This window comes from Cordyceps javanica, chromosome 5 (genome assembly GCF_051103115.1).
Source record: "Cordyceps javanica chromosome 5, complete sequence".
In the NCBI taxonomy this organism is placed as follows: domain Eukaryota; kingdom Fungi; phylum Ascomycota; class Sordariomycetes; order Hypocreales; family Cordycipitaceae; genus Cordyceps; species Cordyceps javanica.
Window position 1 is genome coordinate 1,247,569 of NC_139299.1, and position 14,671 is coordinate 1,262,239.

A 14,671-nucleotide genomic window follows, 5' to 3' on the forward strand; every position below is an offset into this window, starting at 1 on the left:
GCGAGACATTTGACAGCACGAGGCTGCGCGATCCATTGAACCCAGAGCGATTGCATGACTGCCTAGAGCTTTGGCTGAGACCGCCAACGGCGAGCCGTCGACCGACTGGAGTTCGCACCTTGCGTTGCCAAAATTAGAGCCAGCGAGCTACAATTGGGATCATTATTCCGAGCCATCAGACAACGACTTGCTTGCCGCATCGCCATCAACACGGCTGAAGATCGAATTGCGCAGCTAGGGAGCAATCTGAGGACAAGGTGAAACCAACGACCAGTCCACTGCGTGTTACATATCATCATGTCGAACCAGGCTGTCGGCAATGTCTACCAGGCAATCATCGATGAGGTGATCAACAGTTCCCGGGTCGACTTTGAGGAGAGCGGCGTGGAGGAGTCGGCTCTGGAGGAATTGCGCAGGGTGAGCCTACTTTCCCTTTTCTCCGTTCCATATTATTCCCGGTCTCGACAAAGGGCCTTGGCAGCTCAAAGTGCACCGTGTCCAAGAGCCTTGCCCTTGCAAATCTATCGCATCATTGATTCGACGTTAAGTGGCGGAGAGAGAGGAGATATGGTCGCGAACAAAATCTATGCTGGCTACCGTTGGAGGAAGCGATGGGACCGAGGGATGCTCACTGACGCAGAAGAGGGGGCGGCGGGCTGCTGATATTTGGGCCTTTTTAAACTAAGAGGGCCCCGGCCATTTCTGTGCTGCCTAGCGCCATCGCTGCCTGATTGGCCGTTCGTGCGACCATCCATCTCACTCCGGTCACGTGCAGCATCTGTTGCGATGCCTCGATCACACATCCATAAGTTCTACAAACAAACCGACCCTGGTGCTGACCAATATTTGAACAGGGCTGGCAGCAGAAGCTTTCCCAGCTTGATGTCGCTCGATTTCCATGGGACCCAAGGCCGGAGCCTACCCCGGCTGTGGTCGATCATCAGCAGCCTACACAGTCCTATGTTCCACAGCCGCCTATTCCAACCGCTGCTCCTGCTATCCAGAACGGTGCTGCAGATGGTGCCTATATCAAGGACGAGCCGGGCGTCATGATCAAGGAAGAACCTGGAACGCAAGCAGCTGGGGTTCCTCAGTACCCTGCTTACAACGGTATCGATAACTCTAACAGCGTCGCCGCGAACCGAGCAGCGCAGCAATTGCAGGCTCAGTACGGAATCCGCGCCGCGGGCTCAATCAACGCCATCCAAGATCGCATGGGTCAACAGCCCCAGCAATCGGGCCAAACACCGCAGCCCTCGGCGGCCGCCAGTCAGGCACAACAGCAGAATCCCAAATCACAACCGAGCCAGCCGGTCCAAAACCACCAGACGGATGGCGCTGGGGACTCCAATGATGATGATTTCGAGGGCGTCCTTCTCCGACGAAGTGAAGCCGGCACTCTAGATGAGCTCGGCCGAGTAGATATTGATCGCATGCTCCACGCCCGGATGGCTGCTCAGGCTCGTAGTATGGAAGGTGGTGGCTTGATGCTACCCTTGAAAGAGGCCGTCAATAAGAAGCGCACCGTTTCAGGGACCCGCAAGGGCAAAGGAGTTGCAGCTTACGATGGTGGAGACGACGATGATGAGGAAGATGATGAGGATGCCATCAACTCGGATCTCGACGACCCTGATGAAGACCATGAAGAAGATGAAGTCGACGACGAGGGTCTCGGCCACATCATGCTTTGCATGTATGACAAGGTCCAGCGAGTCAAGAACAAGTGGTCAGTACATGCCGATTATTTCAATTTGATAACAAAAAAAAGAAGGGTTGACTGACGCCATAGACAGGAAGTGTACACTTAAAGACGGCGTTCTTACTGTGAACGGCAAGGAGTACGTCTTCCACAAGGCCACTGGTGAATATGAGTGGTAATTCCGTTTATCAACGGGACTCTGCACCAGGCTTGGCCAATGGACTCGTCGGGGGTGCCTGACTCCCTTTTGATGAGGCTATCCGCCTCTCTTTCTCTCATTTATCTTTCTTTCTTCTTGGTTTAACATGGATCACGCACGAAACTGGGAGGCAGGAAACGCACTGGAGTTAGGTAGTCTTTACCTTGTTTCTCGTATGGCCAAAGTCGAAATATCACGGCATGGGAAAGGGCCAAAAATAGTTTTTTTAAAAATTCTGAGTTTCAAAATATACCAACGCTTCCGCCACGTTTTGCTATTCTCTTGCATGTCTTCCCGTCACTGTGGATGGCCGCTTCCCATACAGGCTATATAGGGTACGTTAGCTGTCCTGCCCACGGAAACTGAGCCTGCCAACTACGCCAGTTCTATTGGCCCAGGATAGGAGAACGAAGCATCCCAAACGTTACGACTTGGATGAATGAGATTTCTTTCTTTCATAGTCCAGATAGGGTTTCCGGCTGCGCGCGGACATGCCACAGAACGGTCGTTGGCGGTAGCTCGTCGATTTCAATCGAGGCTGCGGTCTACAAAAGAGAATTTCGATAACGTGTCCATTCCAAGTTGGGTGGACCGAAAATTCAGAGGATCTCCGCAGGTAACAAGAACTCCATGGCAACCAAGTGGCATCAAACGACATGCACCGACACCTACGCCGCCGTATCCTCTTTCTCTCTACCTCCGTCATGCGCACACCCCCCCTTCTGCATGAGATCCCGTAAGCGCCTGGATTGACGTAAGCGACCGGAAGTGGCTTGCAGACGTGTGTCATTAGACGATCAGGGATGGATGAAGCGTACCGCGGGCTGGTTAGTTGTGAGCAACCACCGCATGTGTCGACCCCGCTCTCTACCTGGGCAGCTTGGATGCGCGCCTGTTTTTTTGCCGACCTTGCCGCGGGCCGGGCCCCAGGATGCAATCGCGAGGCCTCATTCCTTGCATTCTCCTTGCAGCGTGTGTGGCTGGCTGACAGAGCGGATTCCGTAATCAGCCAACGTCGGCCAGGTCAAATGTTTCCCCTGTTGCGAGCGTACGCCACCCCTCCTCTCGCTCTCGCTCCCGCTGCTTATAGTCTGTGGATGCCGCGAGAACACCATGCCCCCCCAAAGTCCCATGAAATCCGAATCCCCTGCCAGCGCACACCTCAACTGTGCATAGGAAAAAGTCTGACGCGCACTCGGTTTCTCAGCCTACCAAGCCGGGTCCGTCGCAGCGCCCCCCCGCCCTTCGGCGGCACCCGGACAGTTGCCGACCAAGTGGTATGCTCGTTATTAGGTCGGGCGTGAAGCAGCCTCTCCTCGCCACTTGCATTCGGCGAACTGCGGGCGCCGTGAGCAGGTTCGGGCCGGGGGGGGGGCGTACAATTTGTCATTGCGCTGCAGTTCGCCCACACGTCGTATGCGCCTCTAAGCTTGCAGCGTCCTCCACTCGGGCTCGACACTGACCGCCCCTCGCACGACGTAATGTGCTTCGAGAGCGGCGAATGAGAAGCAAAAAGAATGCTAGGGTGCTGACTATTGTCGGTACCGACAGTCTGGTTCGCGTCCCCATGGTCGAGGTGGTGGGGCGCTGATATCCCACGGGGGGGCGCGAGACACAGTCGAATGGATGACGGTGGCGTGCGTTACATGTTGTTCTTGGTTTGTTATTTGGTGCGCGTCAAGCCTTTGTGCTTGCATTCTCACCACTATACAGTGCGTTAGTGCAACTTTCGAAATCCTTTTGGCCCGGGGGTTGGCCGGATCGAGGGCTATGGCGCGCTTCCGCGCTATTTCTTCTGGCTCAGCCGAGCATCGACGAGGCTGGCATACAGCGTCGTGTTTACGTATTGGCCCGCCCTCGCGTGGAATCTTTGCTTGGCTCTCTGCCAATGGCACGGATATGTGTTGCTGGTCAGGGCTTGCAGCTGAGCAGCGCAGCAATCATACCACTTCCAGTTACTGTGGTGGCCTGGCTGGCGTCCTGCCGTGAGAGCGGACACCATGTTTCTCAAGGTTTCGTTGGGCGTTATGCAGTACGTATCTGCAAGCCGAGCCTCGTCAGAGAATGATGCTGGAATTCGTTTTTAGTTATTGCGCAAGATAGTTGAGCCACGCGCAACTTGGGCCGAGCCACCCGGCTGTAAGTGGTGGCAAAGCTGCTTTGTCATGTGCGTCGTGCTTTGATACACGCTTCACAATCTTTTGCTACAGTGCAAGGAATAGTAACAAGAACTTGAGGAGATCTGCAGTACAGATGACCTGTCAAAACTGACAGAGGCAAGCCGGGGGTGGCTGTTATCGCGGTGCCTGGACATTGCCTCCGTTGTAAGATTAGCAACTGTTGAAAAATCTCACAGCGACAGGCAACTAACCTGCGGGTAGTTGCCTGGATCCTGAAGCTTGCGTGAGCATCATCCTAGGTCAGCTTACCAGCGGCTAGCTGGGATAGAGGAAAAGTAACGCCATTGAAACGGCAACGCCACTTGAAGCAGACCAGGCTGCAGTGCGTGATGTGTTTTCTTCACCGCCTCTCTTAGTCTTACGATTTTCCACGGCGCAGCTTCGCCTGCCGTCAGGCATGGCGCTTGGCACAAAGTCAGCAGGGCGTCACGGGCTTGACGACTGCGACGGAAAACAGCCGCAGGTGCAAATGCCGTGATACGGACCTTGCAGTCAGTGTGGCCCCTTTCAGTTTACAGTGCAAACCATGTCCAATGGATCACTGCGTATTCATAGACAGCCTCACGAAATTAGCTCTGGAGAGACGGGAAGGGGAGGGGCTTTGGACGATCCCCTGCTTCCGAGTCCTGGCCTGTGACGACAAACCACCAGGAGGAATGGGCTTTCATGATACCTTGCATCGACGGCAATGGCGCATGCCGGTCGTGCCACGTCGCGGTTACGTTGGAAAAAGGTCCAGAGTCATGCCGGAATAGTGGGAAGTGGTGGGACGGCCAAGGAAATACTGCGCAAAATCCAGAGTCAATACAAAGCAAGTCGGAGTCAAATTTCGAGTAAACAGCGATTGGGAGAACCTGATGATGAAGACGGGGAGTTCCTCTATCAAGCCAAGATGGACGCTGCAATATTCGTCGAGACCCAAGTCACGCCGCTGCCCTAGATAAATTGACATTGTCGTGGCGCTGCAGCAGTTCATTAGGCCTGTATTGGTAGTTCGACACCGTCCCATCACGCGAGACGTGAAGACTTTGAAGTACTTTGCAAGGCACTCCCAGAGCAATGCCGAGTCCCACCGGCACTGATGTTCCTGCTAGTTACTGGTAGTTACATGGGAGCATTCCAGTGCTAAGTACATCGGCTAACCCACTTCAAGCGCTAGTAAACCAAATATGATCATATAGCAGAGTCACGAATTCTACTATAGATCTGTTATAGGTACACTTCCTCCCCTAGGTTCAACGTACTGCAGTCGGCCTTGAATTTCGAAAGTTTGCGGCCTGGAGCCTCCCCCAATGTCGATTCAAAAAAATCAAGTTTGAGCTGCTCCCCCGTTCGGCCGTCTGCTTTACAATTCGACTGTCGAATGTAGTACATGTTGGAGAAGCGACCCTTGCCTCAATCTGGTCGGCCACGGTCTTCACGTCACTTGCATGCAAGCTATCGCTAATCCGGCGCCGTTACTCTGGCAGTGGAAACGTGGATGGGCCTCGGGCCTTTACGAGAAAGCTAACAGATGGGGCGGTTATGAAAGCATGCCCTGGTTCGTTCCAAGTAACTACTTAGCAACTCGTCCCTGAAAATTCTCACGGTAGGCTCCTTTTGGCAACAGTTGGGTCCTGCTGGCTACTTAGAGAGTTGGCAACTGGCTGAACAGGTCTTGTGGCGTTGAGTTTGCTGTGGCAAGCAGCTTACAAGATTGCAACATCAGGCTTTTATTACAGTGCTGTCACTGAATCATGGGGGCTCTGGACATGGAACAGTACTGTCCAATTTGTCACCATGATGCAGCGCATCTTTACCGAGGCGGGTTAAATACCTCGTCGAATGCGTGGCTATGAAACGAGAACAATAGCCGTCCTGAATATAGGAGCACCCAAGGCAGCGCGCGCCAAACCATTGGCCTTCTCTGGTCGACTTTGCATGCAGCAAGCAATAGAAAGGGGAGCCGCGGGAAGAGTGGAGGGCCAAAAAAAGGGATATGCCTCGACCTCGGACAGATCAGACAGAGGGCCAATCATGTTTCAGTAAGCGCTCGAGTTCTGATGACACTTGATTACTCTGCCAGGCCAGTACTGCTGAGCCATACCGGTAAGACAGGGCTGTTTAACCGCTGCCAGTCGTGGGGTCCAATAGTTGGGTAGAAACTCGAGACACACAGTAGCCTTGGTCAGGAAGAGGGGATACTCGACGAAATATACGAACGCCACCTGGCATCATGAGCGAGGAATAGGCTCGATTCGGTTCGCACGCCCCAAGTGACCTCTTGGTTGACTCGTGAGCTGATGTTCTGATCCCACGTACTCAGTACTCGGTCCCTCAACGAATGAGGTCATTGCCTTGCGAGCTGGCAAATCCGATTCAAGGTACGAGTCTCTTGCCGCCAGGGCAAGACCACGGATGCCAGAGCAGATGAGCCCGCAAGTGCCGTAGGACTTACCGGTGGGGAGACTGGCCCCTCCGACATGCACGGAGCAAGCTTTCGTCTCGCAAGGGAGCTAGATGCTGTATGGGATGAAAAACTCAGACTTGATGGTAGGTTACACGTGTGGTATCGGCAGTGTTGTATGCGCCCTGTTTCCAAACTCCTGGATCTAGCGCTATCATGAGGCCGCCCCGAGACCTAGCGCCACAATATGGGACCGGCATATGACTTCTCCATGGGCGGTTGCAGGTGAGAACGATGATGGAGAAGATCAAGAAGCAGAACATGATGAGTTTCTCAAACTTTAAAAGAGACGGTCGTGGTGCGGGAAAGCGCACAGCGCCTAATCAACGCCCGCATTGCACAGAACATTCAACCATCAAAGATTCAACAACTCGGCTTGAACCAGCCCGATGTAGTGATAAGTCTCTGGCTGGCCGAGAAAGTGCACGAGGCAGTCAAGCCCGGCCCGTTAGCGGATATGAGGGGGCCAGGGGCAAGATACAGCTGAAGCGGAAAGTTGAAATTACTGCTAAGATGGCCAAGTGACGTAGTAGACAGGAGTGGGCCGGGCTCTGGTAGGCGCTCATGAAGAAGCCACCACGCTGATTCTGATTAATCCATGGGGGGGGGGGGGGGTTGGATTGACGTTGAGCCCACGAACGAGCGCCACAGCGGCACGACAATGCTACCGGCCAGCGCCGCTCCTCGGACAGCTAGCAACGCGATTCCTTACAGTGATCTGCTCGGGAGACTAGCCGCAAAGGGCGACTTCTGCTGCACCACGAGCGCGACGCGCGATCGCGCACACGCACTGGCAGCATGCCGAAAGCAGAAATGGCGATACGTACGTACAGGCTGGGACGACTGACTCTCAGCTGAGCAGGACGGGTCCGAAAGTAGGGCGAGCGAACGGGCACTAAACGGAGCCGCCGACAGGGGAGGAAGTAGAAGAAAGAGTCAAGAGCATATAGTAAGAAGAGAAAGCGTCAAATAAGAGTGCCCGCAAATTGGCATAAAAAAAAAAGAGGGCAACCAGGAACAGAGCTCGCCGACTCAACCCACGGCCCCTCACTAGGCGACCCTATCAGTATCAGCATTGGCCTCCTCCCATGAGCGACTCGCTGGCTGGCAAGCTCGGTGAGATATCAAAGTCCAGTGGGCTTGGCTTTGGTGGGGGTTGCAGCCTTTCCCACTGATATGTGCTCGCTCCTGGCTCGAGCCGGTGGGGAGAAGACGAGGGAAGAGCCGTGGATGGAAACTTCTTTTTCCATGGTGTGTGTGGGGAGGGGGGGAAAGACAGGACTGAGTTTCGATGATGAAGAGACACATACGTTATGCTCTCACACACCCCCTTCGACCCCTTTTCACTCCCTCCGCAACCATCTTTCGCGAGGTCTCATCTGGGCGGCTGATGAGTGGCACCCGGGAGCCTCATGGATGGCTTGGTTCTAGCCCTACCCTACTTGCCTACTCCTTTTTCCTCTCGCAGCTTACTCGTTGTGGTCATTCCATTTCCGCGAACCCCGACAGGTTCTGGGATTGCCCGAGTCAATGACAGGGAGTGACTTGGGTGAGGGAAGGAATAGAGTGCGCTAGAAGACGGCGCCAATGTGTTTCATTTGCCTCGTGCGCTGCCTCTGTCGGAGCTAACAAGCCATGAACTGGCTCGTGAATTTGAATATCCATTGCGTGTCGTCTCTGAGAGAGAGAGAGAGAGAGAGAAGGCTGCTCCAAAAGAATTGGGTGCTGACTCGCACAAACATGATTGGAATGCCGTTGGAATCGTCTACTAATTGCAGAGAACAAGTGAGTTCGGAGCTCTCATCTGCGTCCCGTATTGGATATCCTACTTGGGTCCCTCCTTCCAGCCTTGCGCCTCTTTTGAGGGCTGCATTGTACTGGGTAGGCTACGTAGATTCCAGGCTGCAGCGGTGATCCATCGGCGGGATTGCCCACCTCGGGCACTGTTGCGGGTGCTCCATTCTCGTCTTGGAAGCTCATAACAGAAAGCGGTTGCCAGAGACTGATGCATAGCCCGCCTTGGAAGGTGTGTTGCGGTCATTATGCATATTGCATTGGCGCGCGGAGGGGGGTCAGGGGGGGTGTCGGGGGGCCTGTCCGCTATTTCCGCCTCTGTAACATTTCCAGATGTGACTGCTTTTTCCATCGACGCTTTCCTCACCTTTCCAATTTCCCCCAAAAAAAGCTCAAAGGTCTGAAGGGTCGCGTGGCTTGTGTGGCTCCTGGGCGGCGACCGAGACTACTTGACAGTTTGTACACACAACGTTTGGTATGAATGCACAAGTTGCCATCTGTTGTTGTTTGTCCGAGTCCTCGATCTCACTACTAATATAGCTAGCTATGCTAATCCGAAGGGACTCTCTCATTTGTTTACTCGAGGCCGCCCGGCGCATAATGTCGGCCCTTGTCGCCAGAATCGGCATGGCCTCTGCGCTTTATTACGCCGAAATCTTGGTACTGGTAATGTCGTACTGGCATCTCGGTGTCCGACGTTGAGGGTAGACGCAGTGAAACCTCTCCCGCAGTGGGAACCAAGACAAGAAGTGAATTCCTCGCTTGCTCGCTTCCGTCGCGCGATGCTGTGTCTCGGGTGGGCAGAGGATCGCAGCCAGACAACCAGGACTAGTACAATTTTCCTCGTGCCTTTTTTGTGCAACAAGTTTTTGCTTTTGGCAACTAGTTACTTATTACTGAGTAACTCCATGGTCGAAATTTTTTCGCCCCCAAAGTCTTTTTCACCTAGGTTGAGGGCGTGGACGCAAGAATCAGGGTGGCGTGGCGCCGCTGTTGGGGTGGTGGTGTGTGTCTATGCGCACAGGCTCTTTCACCCCATGTTCGCTGGATAATAAGGCCAGCATTGTTATTATTATTGAGCTGTCTCTCGCCGCGCCTTCGAATGCAGAAGCTCGGTAGACGAATAGTGGCGGTCATACGGAGCGCTGAGTGACTAGTACCAACGACAACTTGAACTTGTCCTCGGCATACCAGCACTTCTTGATCCATTCTCGTCTCGAGCCTGCCATCTAAGTATTTAGTTGCCAGTAGTTGCTACTTAGTAAGTACACGCCTGTGCCCCGGTTTAAAAAACGGCCCTCTCTCCAGGCTGAAGCTAAAGGGATGCGACAAGAGGTCGAGAGAGAGAGAGAGACAGCACGCTGCGACGAAGCTATGCAGCTAGGGATAGTCCAGTCGCAATCTTGGGCAGGACAGTTATTGTATATTGCATTGGCGGTTGCGATTACCTGTAGATGCAGCGTTGCAAGCGAACCCCACGTGGGACGTTGACTCTGCGAGCTCTTTTGGCGACGAGGCGACAAGGCGACAAGGCGACAAGGACAAACAAGAACGGAGAAGCAGCTTGGTGAGCAAACGGACGAGGATTGGATGCGGCAAGTCTTGACTGGCTTCTTCTCATGTCCTTGTTTCGCCTCTCACCATGACTTTTGACAAGCAACACAAGACCTTAAGACAGCAACCGCACCACCGCACGCCCACCATCAATCAGCCAAAGCCCATTTCCATTCCCACGCCCACATACACGCCCCTGCTCTGTCGTCACATCTCGCCCCTCTTTCCCACCTCTGGCCCCTATTATACTAAAGCTACTTGTCAGTCTCCGTCCTTGCTTCGCACTCGCACCAAAACCCGGCCTGGCAACTGGTCACCACCTCCGCCTCGCCTCTCCAGTCTCGGGTTTGTGTCCCTGCTTATGGAGTGGGCTTGGGAAAGAAAGCAGCGAGACAGGAAAGCAGAGCCACTGGCCGCCCACGCGCCACTCCCACCACACTACCAGTACGGACGGATACGGAGTACTGAGTACAGATTGATTCCTCGGCGCTAGGCCAAACTCTCAGGGCCGCCGCCGTCGACGGAACTGGGACGGAGTAGTACTGAGTACTTACTATTAGTACTGAGCAGGCTGCCATTGGGGAACCTGCTCATCGTTAGCCCAGCCTTCCACGGTCAACCGACGACAAGCCTTGTCCTGCCCGTCTGTCTCTACATCACCAGGCTCGTTCTGTGCCACCCCAGCGTCGCGACAGTCATCGTCATCCCTCACAAGCAGTCCTCCTGTTTCCTACTCGCTCCATTATTGGGGGCGGATCGTGTCACGCGCGCCTACAGGGCCACGTCCCAGGGCTCTGCTCAGACCGAGCCGAGCCAGGTATTATTACATCGCAGCCCAAGCGAAGAAGAAGAAAAAAAAAAAAAAAAAGCGAGGCCTTGCGTCTCAGACCAACAATCGCATCGACCCTGTCCAGTAGCCGCCAGAAGCGAAATCAGGAGCCAAGAATTTCTCTTGTCAAATCGGCAAAATACACGCTATATCCGGGAGCTACAGGACAAGCTGACGCATGCAATCAACATGGTACGTTCAAGACTCGTCACCCATCTCCTCGTATTTGCCTCGACGGCCCCCAATCGGTCAACGCCCAATGCCCCCCCTCCCCCTCTCCTCTCATCCCTGGCCTTTTTTTTCCCGCCGTGCTTTCCCGTCGGGCGGCTGTGGCCTTATCCAACCCGCCCCCGAATACGCGAGGCCAGACCGAACCAAGAGGCCGAGCAGAGACGGCCCTTCAAGACCCAACTGCTGGCCGGACGAGACCAGGCCGCCATTGAGGGCGTGGCTGCCGACCAGACAACAAGACAACAACATGTGTCACGGCTCCACGCTGTCTTTGACGGCCTGCCGTGCCCAAACCGCGTCGTCTTAGTACGGAGTAGCTTCGTTGTATTGCCCAGTCGGGCCTGCTTGAGCTGGCTGACTGTGCTGACCAGGCTGGATATAGCCTTGACCAGCCTGCCCAACGGCGTCTCTCGTCAAGCTTGTCGCTGTCTACTTGGTACTCAGTACTCCGTATCAGCACTCCGTACTCAGCACATCAGTACACCATACACCACCCGCGCCTTTCGCATATAACCACACCACCGCCGTAACCCTGCTGGGCTGGCCTGCAGTCGGCGGCGGCCAGATCCCCCTGTCCGCTTCCCGCCCTGCCCGCCCTGCCCGCCTTACTGTTCGCTTTTGGTTCTCCTCGTTACTTAGCGCTGCTCGACTCTGTCTCTGGTCACTTGTCTTTGCTTGTCTGGCCTGTTGCCGAGATATCGACCCAACAAAAAAAAACAAAGGCCTGATGGACTATTAAGACTAGTTCGTTTCCGTTTCTCGTCTCCTTCCTTTTGACCAAATCTTCTTGCCTTTTCCCGTACCTGCAGCTCGTACTTGCCATATTAACATCCAGCCATATTACACCAGGTTCACATGATATGTTTTTTAACAGCTTCATTTCTTGTCCTTGAACTCGGCTATTGATACAAATTCATCTGCAGTCCCTACCGTTCGATCTCAGTAGCAAAGCGCGTTGGCTTCTGCACGCATTTCGCTTCACGACTTGTTAAGCATTATACCCTCGTGTGTGTCGGCCTCTCTACTATTAGAACTATACAACTTTACTCCTCGTCTGTTTATATTCACTCGGCCTACCGATCACAGCCGCGGCGTGTCATCGTTTCACTCTCCTCCGAACCGGGTCAACCGCTAGACTCTACCGTCTGCAAATTTTACATGCTCAGCAGCCCTACCGGATCGGCGGATTGTACAACTGCTACTACACCACCAGTTGTGGCGTGCTTGGTGTCCCACGAAGGGCTCACACGGCTGCCTAGGTGGGTAACATCATTCACACGGTGCCATCGATAACCCCAACTGACAAGGAGAAGCCCATCACTCGCTCATTTCCCGGCCACTTTGACGAGCCCAGACTTGCAGCGCAATCAACCGTCCTCACCGTCCACGGCGGTACCCCCATTTTGAGACGCAGAGAAAGTGGGTGCATATGCGGGTGCATTGCTGCAGTGCGGCGCGCAACCAAACTGTCAAGTCGAAAAATCTCCACCGCCACATTGCTGGTCCTCCTGTAAGTAATAGCGTCTGTCCAGCCATCTTCAGCCATCTTCACTCCCTGTCTCCCTGTCTCCCTAGCCTTTTCCTTCTTCTTCACTTGTCATTGGTCCCCACCGCATCCCGCGCGCCTGTACGGAGTACTGCCCTCACAGATTACCGAACTATAATCTGCTATTTAGCACTCAATTTTGCCTTGCTGCGCCGAGTTGCTCCATACTCCTGTCCGGCCTACACACTCCCCCCCCCTCCCCCTCCAAAATCTGCCTCACACTACCATCCTAGAAGTTGTCAACCTGCAGGCAGCACTCTGGTTGCAGTTGCACTTCTGTTCAATCTATTCAAAGTCGTCTAGTCTTGCACTGCACAAAATCTCTTCAGGGATCGTGAATGGTCATCAATTACGACCGGGTGGTTTCAATTTGCAGCGCAAATGCCTTCTGAGGCTTCCCCCAGCACACTTCCTCGTGCAACTGTCAGGGTTGATATTCCGTTGCGTTGCTCTCAAGAGGAGACTCTACGCTTCGCTCGGCCGCATTCCTGATACCAGAATCATTACAAACCTCGTCATCCCAAACCGCTTCGCTGCACCCTATCGAGATTTGAGTGGCGTTGACAGTCATTCCCGCTCACATTTGCTTCTTGGATAGCACCGTCTAATTGTAGACAACAGACTCGCAGGCCTTTATAAAATCTAGCAGGTTGACGTCGAACCGAAGCGGCAAATATATCGCCCAACACTTTGGCTACCATCAACGGCGAATCCACCAAAGTACGTCGTGTGTTGGCTACGAGTTGGCTACGAGTCAGTACCTTCGCTCTTTCTGAAAAAGATACTTATCAAATCACGGCCAGCAGAGAAATTCAATGGCTCAAAGAAACTCGTCAGTCTCTTCTATTCGCTGTATTCGTTCCTACGCATGATGACTAATTGCTCAGCAGAGACATACCTGAGTTTACCCAGGGTTTCTGGAAGCACGGTCGGTTTTACGGAGACTGGAGACGCGATAAATATCAATTTCCCATCGATAAGGTACGAGATAAGTAGTCGGCCTCATCTAGCAATATCAATGGCTGCAGCTTTCTAAACTCCAAGGACAGGAAGAAACGAACCGTTATGACATCTTCCACAAATTTTTTCTCTTGGCTCGCCACGAAGAGGCTTTCTCATACCCAATTAATAAGCCCAATCCCCGTGTGCTGGACCTTGGTACTGGAACGGGTATCTGGGCCATAAATGTAGCTGAAGAGTAAGTATCGGTGCGACGGGGCTATCTGCTATTTCTGACAGTGCATCTAGCTACCTTAAAAATGCCCACATTATGGCCGTCGATCTCAACAGAATCCAGCCAGCTCTGTACGCCAGACTTTGAGGGCTCCATTGATATTGGGCTGTGGGCTAATTGTATCCTAGAATCCCTCGCAACATGCAGACGATACAATTCGACCTGGAAGAAGCTTCCTGGGAGCCCCTACTGAAAGACTGTGATTTGATACACATGAGACTGCTTCTAGGGTCAATTCACAACAATTTATGGGCGGCTACCTATCGAAAAGCGTTTGAGTAGGTTTTGTCGCAGGCTAACAAGACTGAGTAAGCCGGAGGATGAAAATGCTGACTTGAACAGGCACACAGCCCCTGGCGGCTACATCGAGCAGGTCGAAATGAATTGGCTTCCGTCATGGGAAGGAACCGATATTCCAGCGCATTCATCGTTTTTGGAATGGGCACAGAAATTCTTGCAAGGCATGGATGGCTTTCAGCGAAGCGCAAGAGTGAGCACTGGTAATGTGAGAGCCATGATGGAGGCAGCAGGTTACGTCAACTTTGAGGAGCGCACCATTCGTTGCTATGTGAATCCATGGTGCAGTGATCCTGGCGAAAAAAGGGTTGCGCAGTGGTTCAACCTGTGTCTGATTGACGGGGTGCAAGCCATGAGCCTGGCACCAATGGTGGAGAACCTGGGCATGAGCATAGAACAAGTCAATGAGCTTCGAGAGGCTGTTAAGTCGGAGTGCTGCAAGCTACGTTACCACGCATATTGCGTCATGTGAGTGAGGGAGTCGACGTTGGTGACGGGCTTCCTGGGCGTGGAATGCTAACTGTGTTGACCAGGCACATATGGACGGCGAGAAGACCGACACGCTAGAGTGCGGTTTTGATACATTGTGTCGAGACCATGGGAGTAGAATTTCCGATGGCAGTCTTGGACAGGGGTTAGAGGCATAGCATTTGCAACATTGG

General features: G+C 53.6%; 2 protein-coding genes across 2 annotated transcripts; both read left to right on the plus strand.

Moving 5' to 3' along the window:
- Positions 1-297: 297 nt before the first annotated feature.
- V2A60_007618 (transcription initiation factor IIA large subunit) lies at positions 298-1,878 on the plus strand (the record flags this gene model as incomplete). Its single annotated transcript, XM_083258902.1, has 3 exons — positions 298-417; positions 855-1,726; positions 1,794-1,878. 3 exons carry the CDS (start codon positions 298-300, stop codon positions 1,876-1,878), a joined length of 1,077 nt encoding a protein of 358 aa, XP_083115028.1.
- Positions 1,879-10,890: 9,012 nt separating this feature from the next.
- On the plus strand, positions 10,891-14,576 carry V2A60_007619 (methyl transferase; the record flags this gene model as incomplete). The annotated part of the gene is made up of 8 exons (XM_083258903.1): positions 10,891-10,893; positions 12,192-12,355; positions 13,369-13,459; positions 13,528-13,676; positions 13,727-13,783; positions 13,841-13,990; positions 14,055-14,477; positions 14,543-14,576. 8 exons carry the CDS (start codon positions 10,891-10,893, stop codon positions 14,574-14,576), a joined length of 1,071 nt encoding a protein of 356 aa, XP_083115029.1.
- Positions 14,577-14,671: the final 95 nt, after the last annotated feature.